Genomic DNA, 19303 nt, shown 5'->3' on the forward strand with positions numbered 1-19303 from the left:
AGTAGATAGTTGCAAAAATGACTCTATTGACCATTTCATACTAGCAACAGGCAAAGTCAACGAATCGTGTATGAAAACATTAGACCGTATAACTTTCAGTGAGATAGAAATTATTCCTGTTCTGAAGGGTCAATGGTCCCGAAAGGTTTATTCTGCTTTGTCTCGACAGATGCCACCAGATTGGCGAAGATTTTCCAGCAATTTCTGTTTTGCTTTCTGAATTCTAATATCCACAATTTTTCCGGGATTTTTTGTTTAGAAACCATTCTCCAGTCGGAGAACTCCACTTTAAGCCACGTGGGGATTGTTGCCTTTTTGGCCCCGCCCAGATTGACGTTGAGGCTCCGCCTCCCACCACTGCTTCTCCCGCGCGGCGGCCCCGGCCTCTGACCCTTGGCCCCGTCGCCTTTTCCTTGCGCGCCCCTGTTGTTGACCCGCCCCCTTCTGGTTCTCCCGCACAGCGTCTGCTGTATCCGTGATCCCGCCCCCTCCTGGTTCTCCCGCGCGGCCGAACCGTCGCTCCGCCTCCTCCTGGTAGTCCCGCGCGGCCAAACTGTCGCCCCGCCCCCTCCTGGTTGTACCGCGCGGCCAAACTGTCGCCCCGCCCCCTCCTGGTTGTACCGCGCGGTCGCCGTTGTGCTTGAGGGAAGGCCGTTCTGGTCTCGCGCTGTGGTGTTTGACCTGTGACCGCGGAGCTTGGCGAGATGGCGGTGCAACCCCGGGACCGGTTATCCGGAGCGGACAGCGGGCAGGATGGTAGTGCCTTTGTTGCCTTCTACAAGTCTATGCCCGAGAAACCGGACACTACTTTTCGTGTCTTTGACCGTAATGACTACTACACAGTGCACGGGAAGGATGCATTGTTCGCCGCCAGGGAGGTGTTCAAGACCAACGGAGTGATCAAGACCCTGGGATCGGGTGGGTGCTTGGCTTAGAGAGGCACAGAACCACAGGCCGGTCCGACTGTATATGGGGCAGCTCATCTTATCGGATTCTCTTCACTCATCATTTGGATAAGTCGCTGTCTCGGCGGTTTATGCGATGCTTAGCCACTCTGTGCTCCTGTCAATCTGTGATGCTTTTTTTTGTTGTCACACAGATAGTAGGAACTGCCGATGTTAGAAAGACCCAAGTCCCGTAAATCGCTCTGCGTTTTTGTAATTAAGTCCTCGGCCGCTACATTGAATGTGTTAACCTGGAGGCTAATGGCAACCCAAGTGACTATGTAAATTCTGTTAAATGCTGTTTTACTAATTCAACCACTCTTTTGGGCAGTGGGTTATAGCTAGTTCTCCTCATATCTTTGCTTAGATTGAAGGTAATGGAAATACGTCCTCCTATTCATGTGGGAGCATTAACTCGTAAAGCATCACGGGGAATGATTTTAAAGGAGGCAAATGGTAATTCTTAGGGTGTGTGTATAATTTTTAAGAATGCTGGTGGAATATTAAAACCTGCGTGCATATGGGTGTCTGGTTAATTTAATTCTGGTCTTCGTTAAATATATTTCAGTTAGGGTTACTTAATTGCCTTAACGTAGTAAGGAATGAAAGAAAAGCATATCTAACTGTACTTTGTCTGGTCCACTAGCTCTATGTGAAGTTAAATGAGCTGGAATGTGGTAGCTGAGGACACAGTGGGGATGCTGAATTTCCTTCTGTTGTGGCCAATGTGCTCACATTGTCTAAACTTACATTGAAGAATAACCACTTGAATGGACGTCTATTGTGGTTGTGGAATGCACTCAGTCAAAACCAGGAGGTGAAAATGAGAAGAAAAATTGTAATAGTAATCATTATCCCTCTTTTTCTAGGAAACAATAAGATTGAAAGTGTTGTCTTGAGTAAAATGAACTTTGAATCTGTGGTCAGGGATCTTCTGCTTGTCCGACAGTATCGTGTGGAGGTTTATAGGAATAAAGCTGTGAGTAAGTCCTCAAAGGAGAATGATTGGTACTTGGCCTGCAAGGTAAGCGTTGGTAAACTCTAAATTTGTTGAATAACTTCCAGTTTAGTTTGAGCATTTTTATGCCTTTTTTAATGGGGGGGGGTGTGAAAAAGAGGAATTGCCTTCCAGATGTCTGGCTTTTTCTTTACGTGCCTATTATGTGAAAGGAGTTCAAGGAGCTTGCATGATATCAACTGATCGCTGCAATGCTTAGAATTGGGATTCTTGAAATACATTAAATGGCTGTGTTCTAAACCATGCTGAGAGAGCTGCCTGGCAGAAACTGTAATCATTTTGGAACATTTGAGATGGTTAATGGATTCCTTAATTTTCAAAGCTATGCATGTAATAGGGCAACAGTGAAGAGGGTTTAAAAAAAAACTTTTAACAACACCATATTTTCAAGGGAGAGACACTCCCTAGGCATTAGAAAAAGATCTGAGAGAATATGTTTAGGTAAATTTTGAGGTAAGTAACTTGTCGAGAGAGATGTTCATTCTCTTTACAGCGTACTGCTATAGCAGAAATGTGATGCCCAGATATGTTCAATGGTTGTGAATCTGCTGTTCCCTCACAATCAACATTTGGGGAAGGTCTTGAGATATGTTAGTATTTTGAAAATCTCTAGAATTATTACCTCGTAGAAATCTAATTTCTCTCTCTATTTTTTTCGCTCTGTATAGGCTTCTCCTGGTAACCTCACTCAGTTTGAAGAAATTCTTTTTGGTAACAGTGATATGTCTGCTGCAGCTGCAGTGGTGGGTGTTAAACTGGGCACGGCAGATGGGCAGAGGTTAATTGGTGTTGGCTACGTTGACTCCACGCTGCGGAAGCTTGGTGTGTGCGAGTTCCCGGACAATGATCAGTTTTCCAATCTAGAGGCTCTCCTGGTGCAGATTGGGCCAAAGGAATGTGTTTTATCAGGTGGCGAGACTGCAGGAGATGGCACTAAACTTCGACAGGTACATTTCTGGTTCTGTATTTAATGCTCAATGACTGTGTCTAGCCATAATGTGAATTTAGTTCCTGTTCAGATGCGCAGTGCTGATATTTATAGCATTGCTGTGTTGAGATTGAGGGTCCATATTGCCTCAGTTGGTGAATTTTTTTTTGGGGATTTGATGAAGGACTAGGGACTCGTCACAAACAGCATATTAAGAGTAGAGTTCACTGCAGTGCTCAAACAGTGGATTGCAATTTGACTGGGGAGTGTAGTATGGCTAGCTCTAGAATTAGGCTTAAAAAAGCAGACCTGAAATGATGTGGACCCAGACAGGACAGAGTCTCAAGTGGATATGGCCCAGAGCCTAAGAAATCTGGATTAGGACAAGATTGGGCCTGAAAAGAGCTGCCATTGCACCACCTGTGGTGGGAGGCCTGTATTGGCAGTGTGATGGGTGTTTACGTTGTAAATTCCCATAGTAACCGCTTACATTATTCAGTTGTCAACTGTTGTCATCAATTAGTCTTATGTGTAACTTTAATAGAAAACACCAATTGCTAGCTAATATAATTGAAGTTGTTCTGACCTTTTTTCAGTTCGTTGCTGTAAAATGATCACAATGTCCTTTTTTTAATCTTCAGTGTGTTAAGAGCATCTGGAAACCTCTTGGAGACCTTGATAATTGTTTAACCTGCCATATTACTGTCCCTGTATCTCTTCTACTCTTCCTTTACCCCATTCTTCTGAAGCCACTCATGATTGTGTATGGCTTTAAGAACGTTGTGGTTTTATTTACTTATCCAAGTGAATTTGGAGCACTGTTTGCTTGTTGACTAGTTTGGGTCTAGTGTGGCAAAATCAATCTAATCTTTTTCTCCTTAAGTATGCCCTTAGTCATCTATTTTGTTGAGTTGAACCAGGTTCAGTGTGTTCATGTTCTTTCTGTCTGCAAAGTGCAGGGCCTTGTTTGTTTATGTAGCTTTCACAATATGCAGGTGCGTCATACTGATCCAAGCTATCTTCATTTAGTTTTGAACAAAATTCTCAAATGTTGTCCAATTATGGAATTACATCTACTATTGGTACTGTTTGGGTTTTGCAAGCACATGTCAGTTGGATATGATCATACCTTGCCCATTGTGAACAGCTGTAGGGACATGCTGTTTGATAGACTCCACCAGTCATTAGAATGTATGAATTACATACCTCGCATCATACAGGTGCTGAAATTCATATACCACATTACCGGTTTATGTGATAGACATAACATCATTTTGGCTTGATGGTAGCTTCCTGTTAGTGGGCCTTGCCACTTGCGTTGCTCCATAGCTTCAGCTATTGCTCAAGCCTTTGAGATGCTTTATCTCCCAGAGTAATCTGATGTAGATTGAGTACTTTCCAAGAATATGTTCTGTTCTTAAAACCAGCATACAGACATGCTCCAGTAGAGGACAACTGGCAAATTTTTGTTCTTCCTCACCTATACCCCGTTTACATTACTTTTTGCGGATTACATCGTCAAATGCATCGCACATAAGGGTCAGGAACATAAAAACAGGACCAGGCTAGATTGCCATTCAGAACTCTGCTGCTGAATTTAGGTGTTCACCTTCATTGCCTAGTTCTAAATCATTGAAGTACCATTTGAGACTGGATGTATTTTCCTTAAAATAAATATTTACGCTCTGTATTTTCAAATGAAAATATGTTCAATTTGCCCATCTTGCCTACTGAATTAGAAAAGTTTCAGCCTGCAAGATATTTCTTGCCCTGGAGTAAAATTCAAGGTTTACTACCTTTTTTGATCAATCAGTGTGTGTTGTGAAGGGGGCTATCTTTCTTCAGTATTAATGTGAGTTTCAGCAGAGTTCCGATGTTAGAAATTGCACAAACGGTGTCCTACATTTTAACCAGTGATGTGTACAATTGATTTTAAAAGTGCAAAGTGACTGGCAAAGGCCTTTAACTGAAAAGTATTTAACTCTGTTTCATTTCAATGAGTTATTAATTGAGAGAGACTAGCAACTGAAATTTCTTCCCAGGAATTCTCGTTTTTGTTTCAATTCCATGCTGTTATCTTTAACCAAAGTATCTTTGGTTAGAATGCCGAAAGTTAAGGATTAACAACTGTGTTTTCTCTCCTTAACATCCTTTCAGGCTTCACTTTGTTCTTGGGATAAGCATTAAATCATGGTCGAGTTCTTCCAACACTTGCATGAGTGCTTCCAGTTCTCATCAGCACCAATCTATAATTAAGTATTCTGGCTGAGTTCTTTCATTCTTATTCACTTGTGGGATGTGGCTGTCTCTGGTTGACCAGCATTTATTACCCATCCCTAGCTACCTTTGAACTGAGTGGTTTACTAAGCCGTTTCAGAGCGTAGTTGAGAGTCTGTGGATCTGGAGTTACATGTAGGCCAGACCAAGAGACAATGGCATATTTCCTGCCTGAAGAACATTAGCGAGCTAGATGGATTTTTCTGACAATTGGCAGTAGTTTCAAGGTGATAAGAAGATTCTTAATTCCAGATTTGTGTTTTTTTTAAATTGATTACAAATTCTGTCACCTGCCCTGGCAGGATTTGGACCTGGGTCCCTAGAAAATTAACCGAGTTTCTGGGCTAATAGTCTAGTAATAATGCCACCAGGCCATTTCCCCACTGTGGTTTTTTCCTTTACAATCATTTTTTTTTAAAGAAGATTTATACAGGTCATGCATGTTTTCAGTCACTCAGTAGGTTTTGTCATATTTATTTCTGCTCCTACACCCTAAAGAAACTACACTTTCCATACTTGGTAGGAATATCTTTGGTTGAATTTGCCAGCCACTTGCAGATGGGCAAACAGGAGACTATGAAGTCTTTGCCGTTGCTGGTAGGCCATCCACCTATGGTGCAACTGAGATCCTTAAGTTGGCAATTTTCGGTAATTTACGTCATTCCCCTGTACGCTCAATTGAACTGAGAGGAAGAAGCATGTCCCCAACTTGCAGGGTGAGTGGGAGGTACATCCTTCCCAAGCTCCCCTGTCAATTTTGCATCCTCATCTCCACTTTCACCATCGTTCTGCCCTTTGATAGATGACCTATTCCGAACAAAATCTGGCCTTTCCTATTCATAGAGCCATCCATGATTCTGATTCCTTCTGGGCCTTTTGCAATACAGGCAATGGCTATCAATCTCAATGTTGTCCAAAAAACCGTGACCTTTGATTGGCAGTTCTCTGAGATGGAGCTTCCTCCTGAATTCGGATGGACATCTCGTCTCCTAAACCCAGAAAACTAAAATGCACTTCCAACAAGTTCCCACACTGAAATATCTCTTGCTATCAATAAAGGTCACTGGTGAGACTCCAGAAAATATAGATGATTCTCAGCAAAGACAGACACAGCCAACAAATTTCATCACCTCTAATGTCCCAGCTTAGCCTTTGGCTGACTGATGAATGATGAACGAGGATCTCAAACCTAAACTCATGGTTTACCAGCAGCAATGGTTCCTGTGCCTTTGTGTTTTGGAGACTTGGTCAACCTACTTCAGGTACTTCAAGGCAGTACAAAATTGCCACAGCAGTTCCTTTGCAGAATCCTATAAATCTGGTGGCAAGGAAGGCAGTCCAACAGTAATGTCCCCATTAAGCCATCTCTGCAGGGCAGGATATGGATATTCTTAACCCTAATACCCAAAGCAACTGCTTTCCTCTGAAGTCCATTGTGACAAGAAACTGTTGGGAGGATATCTAATGGGTTTTAGGGATGTTCTGAAAGCGTCTGTGAAGAGATGAAACATTCCTGTAAACTTTTGGGAGATTTTGACCTTTTGAGTGAAAATTCATAAGAATCATTTGGGAAGACATGGGAAGGTCAAGGCATTGATAGGAGCAGACACACCACCAAATAATTAATCTGCCAACTTGTCAAACACCAACTGCTCTGCATGAGGCAGAGCTTGCAGATCACGTGTTGAACTTGTCCCATGGGTTCCGAGACCATTGCTAAGAATAGAAGCAAGCCATCCTTGGTTGAGAAGGAGAGAAAACATTGTTACCTGATGAGTGACAACAGAATGAGTCAACCAAACAGAGATATGTTTGCCCCTGAAATTTCTGCAAAGAGCCCACCTTCAACATGCTTTTTCTCATGTGCAGAAGTTCAAATTGTGTCTGGTCAAAAGAATAGGAACGTTGATTTTGTGGGTTGGTGTGTTGCTCTCTAGTGAGGGATAAATCACTTATGAAGCAATTATATAATGCCTTTTGATGTTTTACCATATTGAATGTGCGTTACAGCCAGTGACGTACTTTTAAGTGTAGTCACTTATAACGTAGGTGATGTGGCAGCAAGGTCCCACAATCAACATTGTGATAACAGCTAGAAAATCTGTTATACTTACTCAACATAACAAAGATGATGGCTAGAACTGACAACTTCACTGCTCTTCATAATAGTGCCTTGAATCATTTAAGTCCACCTGAGAGGCCGAAAGAGCCTTGTCTTAGCATCTCATCTGAGCAACAGTGCTGCAGTAGTGCGACATTCCCTCAGTAATACAATTGATTGCCAGCATTTTTATTGTGCTGCAGGCCTAATCTAAGACTTGAGCCCACAACCTTTTGGTTGGAGAAGAGAGAATGCTACCAAAATATGTTTGAGTTACTTTTTGTACTTAAACAGCTGTGCATGGGAGTATGATGGATGGTGCTTGAAAAGCTTCTGCAATAACTGTACAGCGCACTTGATAAGTATTCTGTTAGCTTTAACGTGTCCAGGTAGACTGCAGTTGTGTTTTTACTGATGTATATTACAGATTGTACAACGAGGAGGCATCTTGATAACAGATAGAAAGAAAAGTGAGTTTACAAATAAGGACATTGTACAGGATCTAAACCGCCTGCTGAAAGGAAAGAAAGGAGAACAAGTGTCAAGTGCTGCTTTGCCAGAGATGGAAAAACAGGTGAGTGAAGCAGCTATCATTTTTTTATTTTAAAAAAAAGACTTTTTTTGTTTTTATAAGTAAAATAATGGGGATGCTGAAAATCTGAAATTAAAAAAAGACTTAAATGTTATTTCAATATACCAGACCAGAATTTTCTGTTTTGTTATGCTCTATGTACCGCAGACTTTGCCTTGTATTTAAACAGAACCTTTTTGTTTGTACTTGTAAAATTTTCATACTTCAAGGATCCTGTTTATGGAACTATCGATGGCAAGAACAGTTAACTGTTTCTGAGTCAGGTGCTACCATTGCTTGCTGAGCACGTTTGACGTTTTCTGTCTATGTTTGATTTCCAGCATCTGCAGTATTCTGCTTTTTAAAACATTTTGCTAATCATAATAAGTTAATGTCAGAAAATGGATAATCTTCAAATAACTCAGAAATAAACCCTTATTAATTTCCCTGTTCATTTTTGCAACATCTGTGGCTATCTGTTTCCAAGCCTGTGTAGCCACTGTCCTAAAAAGGGCAGAATCCAGTGTTTTAAGTGAAATATTGACTTTCCCAGCCTTTCTGGAGGCAAATTCAATTCATTAGTCCTTCTATAGTAACTTGAATAAGAATAGTTCCTTATAGGTCATGCATGTGAATCCACTTCCCACCATCCTGTACTGCCAATACATACATGCTAAAATCAATCTTTCCCTGACAGTTTATGCATTGGGGTGTGATGCCTATGAAATATTTATTCAATTTTGTAAACTTAGAAAATAAAATGCAGAATATTTGTGTAATCCAGCTTCCTGTTCCTTTATGAACTGGAAATGGTACATGGTCTGGAGTGTCATTCTGCATGTTGGCCTCCTTCCTTTAAAAGTTTAAAGCAAAGTTGAGGTGGCTTGTTGGGTCACTGGTTAAATATCCTAACTGGATCAGATAGAATTGAATTGAATCATGTTTGAATTATGTCGAACCAAATTAATTGGCTGGACCACATTTTGGTAAACTATCACCTAACATATGTAAAATGTTCGAGTTTTGAGAAGACTTGTAGCTCAGGTTGAGTTTCTGGATGTGAGTTTGCTCGCTGAGCTGGAAGGTTAGTTTTCAGACGTTTCGTCACCATCCTAGGTAACATCATCAGTGAGCCTCCGGTGAAGCGCTGGTGTTATGTCCCGCTTTCTAAACCTAAACAGATAGATAAATAGAAAGCGGGACGTAACACCAGCGCTTCACCCGAGGCTCACTGATGATGTTACCTAGAATGGTGATGAAACGTCTGAAAACTAACCTTCCAGCTCAGCGAGCAAACTCACATCCATACGTAAAATGTATTAACTGTATCTTGGGGCTTGACAAATTGTGGAGCAGCTAGAACCTACCACTGGAGCTTGGAATTTTTCCCACCCTATTCAAAATATCCACTGTAAGATAGCCATAGGGCTGATGCTGAATGTGTGACAGCAAGTTCAGTATTTGCTGTTGTTAAATAAGGTGTTCTAACTGATGAAACTAATTATTTGGGACTCCTTGATGCTGCATTCTGCCAAGTATCACTGATAGTATATCTCTTAATGGTGAGAGAACTCTGTCTCAAGTAAACAGAACTTTTGAACTCTGTAGGTTGGAGATTTGTTTTATGTCATTACACTCTCTTTTTTCAGATTTTCTGACTAGCCAAGAAAAGAACAGTTGATTGGCATTGGCTTAGTCTTACTTGCTGCATGCAATTCATAGTATGATGGCAAAGTAGGCTGCTTTTGATGTTCCCTCTAAGCTGCATAATCACACACTTAAATGAATCAGTCACACAAAAATCAAAGCATGCATCAGTTGCAGCCTAGGTGCTGACGGCTCATTTGCAAATGCTAGATTCCTGTAAGAACCTATGTTGTACACAGTTGATGTTGCTAATGTAAATTTTCTTCGAATTTCAAAAGGTCGCCATGTCTTCTGTTTCTGCTGTGATCAAATATTTGGAACTTTTATCTGATAAAACTAACTTTGGCCAATATGACTTGATTACGTTTGACCTGAGCCAGTATATGAGGCTGGATAATGCAGCAGTCAGTGCACTCAATCTTTTTCAGGTGAGTGGGCTGGGTATAACTCTGTACCCTGTCAGTCTGAGGACAAATGTTTTCATTCAGAGGGAGAAGATGACGTTCCAGCCCATTAACCCATAATTGCTAAAAGCATGTCGCATAGTTTTAAGTGCTCTAATTCAGACCATGTTGTGTTATATTAGTTTAAAAAAAAGAGCTTTTGGGCTGGGGTAATTGTGCAAATTATTGTGCATTAATTCTTCAGAATGTGTTAGAGGTTATTCAGGCTAGATAATGCCAGACAATAAATATTACAGAAACAATCATCAGTATAATGCCCTAGATTATTGTACATTAGGTTCTTTGTAGATCTTTGTAAGTGCATTTACACTAATCATTAATTAGGCAAGAAGGATTGTTATTGGCTCATGATTCATATCAAGGTAAATATGTACACCAACGTTGCATGCTAAATTACTGTGCTGTGACACATTGCTGCAGACTGAAGCAATGTTGGTATACATTGTTCTATGAGAGAGTTAGAACAGTTCCTCGTTCATTCCCCGAGATATATTCTTATGTTCACTTTCTGTATCCCTCAGTGCATTTCCTGTGGATGAGTAGGGGCGGCATGGTCATTTAGTAGTTAGCACTGCTGCTTCAGTGCCAGGGACCTGGTTCGATTCCAGCTTTCGGCAACTGTCTGTGTGGAGTTTGCACGTTCTCTCCATATCTGGGTGGGTTTACGTCAGGTGTTCCAGTTTTCTCCTACAGTTGGAAGATGTACAGGTTATGTGAATTGTCCATGCTAAATTGTCCCATAGTGTTTAGGGATGTGTGGGTTAGCCACAGGAAATGCAGGTTTACAGGGATTGGGTGGGGTGGGTAGTCTGGATGGGATACTGTTTGGAGGGTTGCTGTAGATGCAATAGGCTGACTGGCCTGATTCCATTCTGTCGGACTTCTATGGAGTATGTAAATCTAATTTGAGGACATTTAAATCATCAAAGTTTGCATTATGCTTAAAAGCGTCACCAAAATTTTATGTTTTGGTTTCTTCTAAACTTAAAAAGTTTCCAATCAATATTTGGAAAGTTGAAGTCACCCACGACTACAACCTTGTGACTTCTGCACCTTTCCAGTATCTGCCTCCCAATCTACTCCTTCACTTCCCTGCAACTATTAGGGGGTCTGTTTTTTAAAAAAAAAACCCAACAAAGTGACTGCTCCTTTTCTTGTTCCTGACCCTAACCCAAACTGACTGTGTAAACTATCATTCACAAACTGCCTTTCAGTAGCTGCTATACTAGCCCTGACTAGCATTGCCAATCCACTGCCTCTTTTACCACCCTCCCTATTTCTTTTAAGGCATCTAAATCCCAGAACTTTGAACAACTATTCCTGTCCCTGAGTTAACCAAGTAACATCACAGTTCCAAGTACTGACCCACGCTCTAAGTTTATTTGCATTATATACAGTAAATGGAAAAGCCCTGGGGAAAATTGATGCACGGCGAGATCTGGGTGTTCAGGCCCATTGTACCCGAAGGGTGGCAATGCAGATCGATAGAGTGGTCAAGAAGGCATGCTTTCATTCATTGGACGGTGTATTGAGTACAACAGTTGGCAGGTCATGTTACAGTTGTATAAGACTTTGGTTCAACCACATTTGGAATACTGCGTACAGTTCTGGTTACCATGTTACCAGAAGAATTTGGATGCTTCGGAGAGGGTGCAGAGGAGGTTCACTAGGATGTTGCCTGGCAGGAAGGGTGCTAGCTATGAACAGAAGTTGGGTAGATTAGGATTATTTACATTAGTAGGACGGAGGTTGAGGTGGGGAGGGGACCTGATTGAGGTCAACAAAATCATGAGGTATAGACCGGGTGGATAGCAAGAAGCTTTTTCCCCAGAGTGGGGGACTCAGTTACTAGGGGTCACAATTTCAAGGTGAGAGGGGAAAAGTTTAAGGGAGATACGCATGGAAAGTTCTTTACACATTGCCAGTGGAGGTGGTAGAGGCAGACACGATAGCGTCATTTAAGATGTATCTAGACAGATACGTGAAAGGGCAGGGAGCAGAGGATACAGATCTTTGGAAAATAGGTGGCAGTTTTAGATAGAATATCTGCATCTGCGCAGATTTGGAGGACTGAAGGACCTGTTCCTGTGCTATAATTTTCTTTGTTCTTTGTTCTCCCCTCCACCTCCCATCTATTGCGTAACCACTGCTTATCCAAACCCTGTGGTATAGCTGGGAGTAATACAGAATATTTGGGAATCGTACATGCAAAGCCGGATTCATTTTCTGTCGTAACCCTCTATTATTTACAGCCTCCAATGCATCCTGATAAGGTAGGATATTTTGGCTGCTAGGTCACCCTTTTGTAATAAGCCCCCCCCCCCCCCAAAAAAAAAGCCCCATGCGCACACAGACACACAGTTCAGCCAGTCCTCTTTGTATGATCAGTTGAAATTATGATGTCTGGCTCCTCCTTGATACACTGCATTATAACCGCACCTTTCAGGAACCAGTCTTCTTGTGGTCTGGCAAGTATTATGTATGGTTTGTATTACAGCATACTTAATGGCCTCACTAAAAATGATAAAACTTCTAAATGATTCATCAAATGAACCATTCTCCTCCTTGAGCTGAATGACTAACTGTTATTAATTTGCCCACAACAGACTGTCATATGAAGTAAATCCTCGGTCATGGACAAGCATAAACCCAAGATCACCTGTTCCACCGAAGCATGTGACATTTTCCATGCATCATAATCAAATAATTTTCTCCACTTCCTTTTTGTCCCAATCCTTTACTTATTCCAACCCCTCTCAAAGATGATGTTTGCTTAATATCAATTATCTGGGAGGAAATAAGGAAAAGTGCACTGAACTCTATGCTTAAAAGAATTTATGACGTCTGTCCGATTTCTTCTATTTTACTCATAGCTAGAATATCCTATTATTGGTAGGTATTCCAACTTCAGGTTTGGCCTATGATACAAAAAATGTTGGACTTCAAATTGAGGTTGAACTTTCTAGTTTTTGCTTTAACTTTGTTCTATCTTGGGTCATAAGTCAATACAAAATGTTTTTCACTATGACACTGAAAAAGTTAAAAAATGAAAGGTTGTTGTGTTGCCATTGATATCCATAAAATGTAGCCTCCCCCTCTGGGCATGATTAATTGTAGCTGATGAATTCATAGGGCTAACTTATAAAATGTTGGGCCTTAAAAGATTCATCACTGATGCATGATCAGTGAGAAGCAAAAAGACTTAGAGTTCAATATTGACAGAACTGCAATTTTAATGCAATTTGCTTCTCAATCTTAATGTTAAGAAATGAGCCATAATGTTCGTGATACACAGGATGACTACGACCTTTATAAGTCCTGGGACCATTTATCAACAGTTTGGAGTTATCCATTAACAGATGGACCAGAACCAAATGATTTGGTGATTGTTATGTATTTCATTCATTTCTGACTTCTCATAATCTGTAAAGAATTTTATGGCAATTGTTTATCACTAGACTGATCCAAGATATTCAACAGCTCTCCTTTGAACGAATATCCTTTAGTTGTTATGAATGGAATAGTATGGTGAGTAACTGATACACTTTAAAAAAGCGTTTGGTGGATATCACTTAAGATACTGTTTTTGTTTTAGGGTGCATCAGAAGATCCCAGTAATACGCAGTCATTAGCCGGTTTACTGAACAAATGTAAGACCCCTCAGGGACAGCGCCTTGTCAATCAGTGGATCAAACAACCACTGATGGACAAGAATAGAATCGAGGAGAGGTAGGCTATTTTTTTCTTTTTTTTGAAAGAAAACGTCTCCAGTTCTTCAAGTTGCAGCTGTTATGTGATGTCTTGCCCAAATGAACGTTGTTTTATCACAGCCAAGAGTTGAATATTTGACAGATGTAAGGGAGTTGGGCATCACATTCGTGCTTGTTTGACATTTTGGCTGTCGATATTCAGTGCCTTTTGCTATGGTGGTCACTGACCAAGGATGGAAGGCAAGAAACTAGGCTGATGTTCCTCTCAATTTATGTATTGAGTCTGTTTACATTGATCTTATAACAGATCACAGTGGACAGTGGAAGGAGCATGCTTTCACTAGAGTCCCTTCAAATTATGGTTTCTCAATCCAATAGCTCAAGAGCTTGCAGATCAAGAATTGGTCTCCGCAGTGCTCATACTGCCAACCAAATAGGATTGCCTTCCCATTATCTTAGCATGCAAGCTATCTGCCATGATCATTATGCCACAGCAGCTGATCTCTCCTAACTCTTGCTGAGACTTTCCTGGTCTTTATGGTTTAGTTTGTTCATATGTTTGTTACCTCTAGATTTAACAATTCCAAAGTCCTCCTGGTTAGTATCCCACATTTTGCCCTATAGGATAATCCAAACCTCTGCTGCTTCTATACCTACTTGTTTTATGATCTTTTCATCTATCTCCTCTCAACAGTCATCTGCATTTGCCCTGAGTTGAGCAAGTTTTGATTTCAGAATGCTCATTCTTGATTTTAAAATTCATCCGTGTCACCTCCTCTTGCAACTCTGTAAATCTGCTCTAACCCCACAATCCTCTGCAATCTGTGCCTCTGTAATTCTGGCCTCTTGAGCATTCCTGGTTTTAATTACTCCAGCATTGGTGTTTGGATCTTCTAGTGGCCTGAGCCTCAAGCTCTGAAATACCCTCCATGCACATCTCTGCCCCGTATCTTGTAACTCTTTTTCTTAAAACCTACTTCTTTGACCAAGCTCTTGATTTTTGACTTAATATTTACTATGTGAGCCTCTTGTCTTCTTTTGATTTGTAATGGTCCTGTAAAGCACTTTGGAAGTTTAAAGGCACCATATAAATTTAATTTACCATTATAGTTAAATACAGGATGTATATTTAAGTAAGCTACTGTACTGTATTTCGAACGTTTTGCAATAGTGATTAGGAGCTGTAGGTTTTTTTTAAAAAACTTTATCTAGCTTTATAATATTAGGCATGAAATTGAGGTGCTGGTGTTTGGCTGGAGTGGACAAAGTCAGAAGTCACATGACACCAGGTTATAGTACAATGAATTTATTTGAAATCACAAGCTTTGAGAGTGCTGCTCCTTCGTCAAGTGAGGTCTTGATTTGAAATCCATGTCACTTCCTCTTGCAGCTATGTAAATCTCCTCCAACCTATGCACTTCTGTAATTCTGGCCTCTCGAGCATCCCTGATTTTAAGCACTCTGGTGTTTGTGGCCACATCTTTAGTAGCCCGAGCCTTAGCTCTGGAATACCCTCCATACACACCTCTGCCCATCTATCTTGTCATAATTCTTTTCTTAAAATCTACCTCCATTGACCAATCTTCACCTGACGCAGGAGCAGTGCTTTAGAAGCTTGTGATTTCAGATAAACCTGTTGGACTATAACCTGGTGCCTGTGACTTCTGACTTTATAACATTTGGGGAAACAAATAATAAAATTGTCAGTTTGTTCCCATTATACACACAACCTAGAAAGTCGTGATGTGGTGAAAAATATATTTGGGCTATTGACGTAAAATCCATCGAGCAACCAAATTCCCATTTTAGGACTGTTTTCTATTAATAGCGTTTAACGATGCTGCGATAAATTGAGCTGTGCAATGTAATGTTGGACTGTCTCCTTTTCTGTTAACTTATAATCAACATTAGATCTCTAGTTCAAGCCTTGCAATGTTTAGGCTAGTTGAGGCCCTTGTGTCAGCAGTTAACCCCCATTCTTCCAAAATAGGATTTGATTTGAGTTGGATGAATAGGTGTAATATTCATTTAATTTAGCTATAGCAGATGTTCACGAAATATGGGAATGAGATTGTTCTTTTAATTTTGTTTTTTGAAAATGAATTAAAGCAAATTTAATCAAGGTACAATAACAGCATTGTGAGGGCTAGTATTTTGGAGATTGAAGAAATTAGAAGATAGTTCAGATGGTAACTGTGGTTACATGTAAGACATGCGTGCTGTTGGATATTTTAAGTTTTGGCTGCACCAAAACCGCTCTTGTGATATTTAGCTTGAAGTTGACCAAATTTTTTTTTACCTGAACAAAATACAGCTAAACTGAATAATGCTGTATTTACAGCTGAGACTTTGAGGCCTGAAAGGAACATAGCTCTGGTTTAAAACTGTATATTGTGGGTTACAGGCTATAAACATTCTTGTTCATAGGAAGTAAACACATTCAAATTTCAGCAATAATGAAAATAGCAATTGGTTTGTAATTAAGAGTCTTGTATATAATCAACACCACCAACTTGCATTTATTTAGTACCTTTGATAGGGTAAAACATTAATGGTGCTTCATAGCAGGCATTGCATTCAAAACCACTTTACATTGCAGATATTGGCACATTCTTCTGAATGAGTTAAGGAGCAGTTACCATAAGTGCTTACTGATCAGAATTCCCCTGCCTGTATTGCTCCAAATTCACACTGCACCTCACCATCTGACCAAGCCTGACACTTTGGTTTATATCTGCCATCCCTGCTGTCCACTAGTTAGTCCTGGCCCCTGTGAAACAGTGCATGATGGCTTCTTTTAGACTAAGTGTAATTGTCTTTATGCATGTTAGTACTATACTTGGGTGCCTGATTTTACGTGCGTGTCTTTTTTTTGGTGCTTGTCGAACTTCTCGTGCTAATCTTTGATTTTCTACTGCTAAAAGCAGTATATAATTAAGTTGATTACTTCATTTTTCGATAGGGGTAGACATGGCTTAGTTTCATTTTAATGCACTTGTAGGTTACTGATGAGATACCTGGAAGTCAGTTTTGGTTTCGCACACTTTAGTGAGGCTTTTAGAGTCTTGGTTTGAAGAGCTTCAAGGATTATCAGTTCAGTGCAATTTTTGTTTCGAAAGTAGAAGTTGTGTAGTACAAGTGTCCAGATACTTAGAGGCAAAACAATCTGGAGAGCCAGTCTGTGGGTTGGGCTTTGCTAGAGAGTGAATAACTACTGGACAGTGGAGTTAGGGATCCTGTAGTTCTGCTGAAGTTGAGTTATAGTGAGTGTAATTTATTGTTTGGCTAGGGTGTCTATGGGAGAAATAATGGCCAAAGAGATAAAGCATCTCGTGATTGTGCCAAAATATGCCAAAAGGATTTGTCAGTGTTATTATCAGATCACTCTTTAATAGACTGACTCCCATGTGTTGAACTAGGCAGCAAAAGACTTGCAGAGATTTACAAATATCCATTATAAATCGGTAGTTTAGCACAACTATCAGTTTCTACTTTTTACTTTTCTGCAAGCCACACCCTTACAAAGGAAGAATCAAGGTCTTGCTTTTTTTTTAAACAGAACAATTTAAGCAAAACAAATCCAGTCAAGCCATTTCTGAAGAGGGGTCCCAACCCAAAACGTCACCTTTCCTGCTCCTCTGCTGCCTGGCTTGCTGAGTTCCTCCAACTCCACAACCTCTTATCTCTGATTCAGCATCTGCAGTTCATTCTGTCTCCAAATCAGTTAAGCCCACTAGTGGCAGTGTAACAAATTTTGAAAGGAAACTTATTAGAAAATTTCAAATATTTCAAATTAAAATGTCATTCGTGGGAATAATGAAGAATCTTACGCCTATGGTGCCCATCTGTAGTGAAACATTCAGTGGAGTATGTGTGCTCCCCCTCCAAGGACATCAGGAAACTGATGAGGAACCCAACCTTTTGAAAAATACTTTATGGTGGGGTCCTGGCGAGTGTTCCTGAACAAAAAGACCTTGCGGTGCATGTTCATAGTTCCTTCAGGTGGAATGAGTTTCTAGAGGAAGTGATAGAGGCCAGTGCAATTACAACAAAGAAAAGGCATCTGGATAGGTACATGAGTAGGAAGGGTTGAGAGGGATATGGGCCAAATGGTGGCAAATTGGACTAGATTAATTTAGGATATCTGGTCAGCCTGGACAAGTTCAACTGAATGGTCTGTGTCACTCTGACTCTAAATGGATCCACCAATTAACTAATTGCCCAGTTCAGAGGCTGGCTGCTTTTATAAGGCTGCCAATAAATCACCTGTGTCTCTAAGTTAACGAAGTACAAACGTTGTACATCAGGCATAACAAAAGGGAAGGATAGGGAGTGGGGAGCAGAATAAATTAAAATGGAGTTGGAGGGGGAAATAAGACATTCTGCACTCTGCAAACTTGGATATCTTCTAATCAACCAGTTCAGAGATGATATTACAAACCTTTGGAACAGGTGGGTCTTGAACCCAAGCCTCCTGGTTTGGGGGTAGGTAATCTAGCAATGCATCACAAGAGTCCCCTTGAGTTGAACCCAGTCTTACAGGCAGCGGTGCTAACCACTATACTAATATGGAGCTGTTTAAAAAAAAACTCAAATTGAAATGTTTTGCTTATTTTACCGAAACCAGGATTGAACAAGGGTCCTTAAATCCTTATGCTGTTGTTTTCATAACTGAGCTATTTCAGCAGATAGAACCCTCTTCAAATACAGATCCCGTGAATGTCACCTGCTCTGTGAAATCTGTAGCTGTTTTCAACTTTACCCTTTAAAGGGGCTTTCAGTTCTAACACTGACATGTAACTCCACCTACCCTCCATTTACACTTTGGTTATGGAGGAGTATTGAGAAATTCAGTTGATGATACCCAAACCCAACCTCGTCCCATTTATACCAAAACTTTAATTGATGGCTGGTGTGCATCTGCTGCATGTGTAGTTTCTCTGTAAAAATAAGTTAGAGACTTATAAGTAAGAACTTGTCTATTCTGCTTGTCTCCTCCCACCTCAGATTGTTTAGGCCACTTGAAAGGCTGCAACTACTGCCTAACCTGGAGGATCATTAACTAAGCACGTACTAGGGGATTGTTTCTTTTTCTGATTCCGTTATCCAGCTGCTGATGGTTCAGCTTCCCCTTTGGATTACGTACTGGTCTGCCTTGGTTTTTTGTCTGTTCCTGTTTTCTGTATATATTGTTGTTTTGCCAAAGAGGAAGGTATGATAATGCTTTAAAGCACTTTTCAAAAAGAAACAAATGAGCAGTGACATGAAGATTTGGAGAAACTGTAACAACAGAGATAACACGGTGTGAAGCTGGATGAACATAGCAGGCCAAGCAGCATCAGAGGAGCAGGAAAGCTTGAAGTTTTGGGTCGAGACCCTTCTTCAGAAATGGGGGAGGGGAAGGGGATAAATAGGGAGACCGGAGGAGGCGGATAGAAGATGGACAAAGGAGAAGGGAAGGTGAGAGGAGACAGACAGGTCGAAGAGGCGGGGTTGGAGCCAGCCTTTTTACTGTATCCACTGTTCCCGTTGTGGCCTCCTCTACATCGGGGAAACCAAGCGGAGGCTTGGGGACCACTTTGCGAAACATCTACGCTCAGTTCGCAACAAACAACTACACCTCCCTGGCGCGAACCATTTCAA

The 19303-nt window shown here is 40.8% G+C and overlaps 1 protein-coding gene across 1 annotated transcript in view; it reads left to right on the plus strand.

The window, feature by feature from the left end:
- The first annotated feature begins 438 nt into the window (after nt 1-438).
- msh2 (mutS homolog 2 (E. coli)) overlaps nt 439-19303 on the plus strand; it is a 72820-nt gene continuing 53955 nt past the window's right edge. Inside the window, exons 1-6 of the mRNA XM_048536166.2 lie at nt 439-918; nt 1814-1968; nt 2631-2909; nt 7696-7842; nt 9765-9914; nt 13546-13679. Of these exons, the coding sequence (XP_048392123.1) occupies nt 705-918; nt 1814-1968; nt 2631-2909; nt 7696-7842; nt 9765-9914; nt 13546-13679 (1079 nt within the window). The 5' untranslated portion in view covers nt 439-704. The remainder of the gene's footprint in view (nt 919-1813; nt 1969-2630; nt 2910-7695; nt 7843-9764; nt 9915-13545; nt 13680-19303) is intronic.

This window comes from Stegostoma tigrinum, chromosome 9 (assembly GCF_030684315.1).
Source record: "Stegostoma tigrinum isolate sSteTig4 chromosome 9, sSteTig4.hap1, whole genome shotgun sequence".
Classification (NCBI taxonomy): Eukaryota; Metazoa; Chordata; class Chondrichthyes; order Orectolobiformes; family Stegostomatidae; genus Stegostoma; species Stegostoma tigrinum.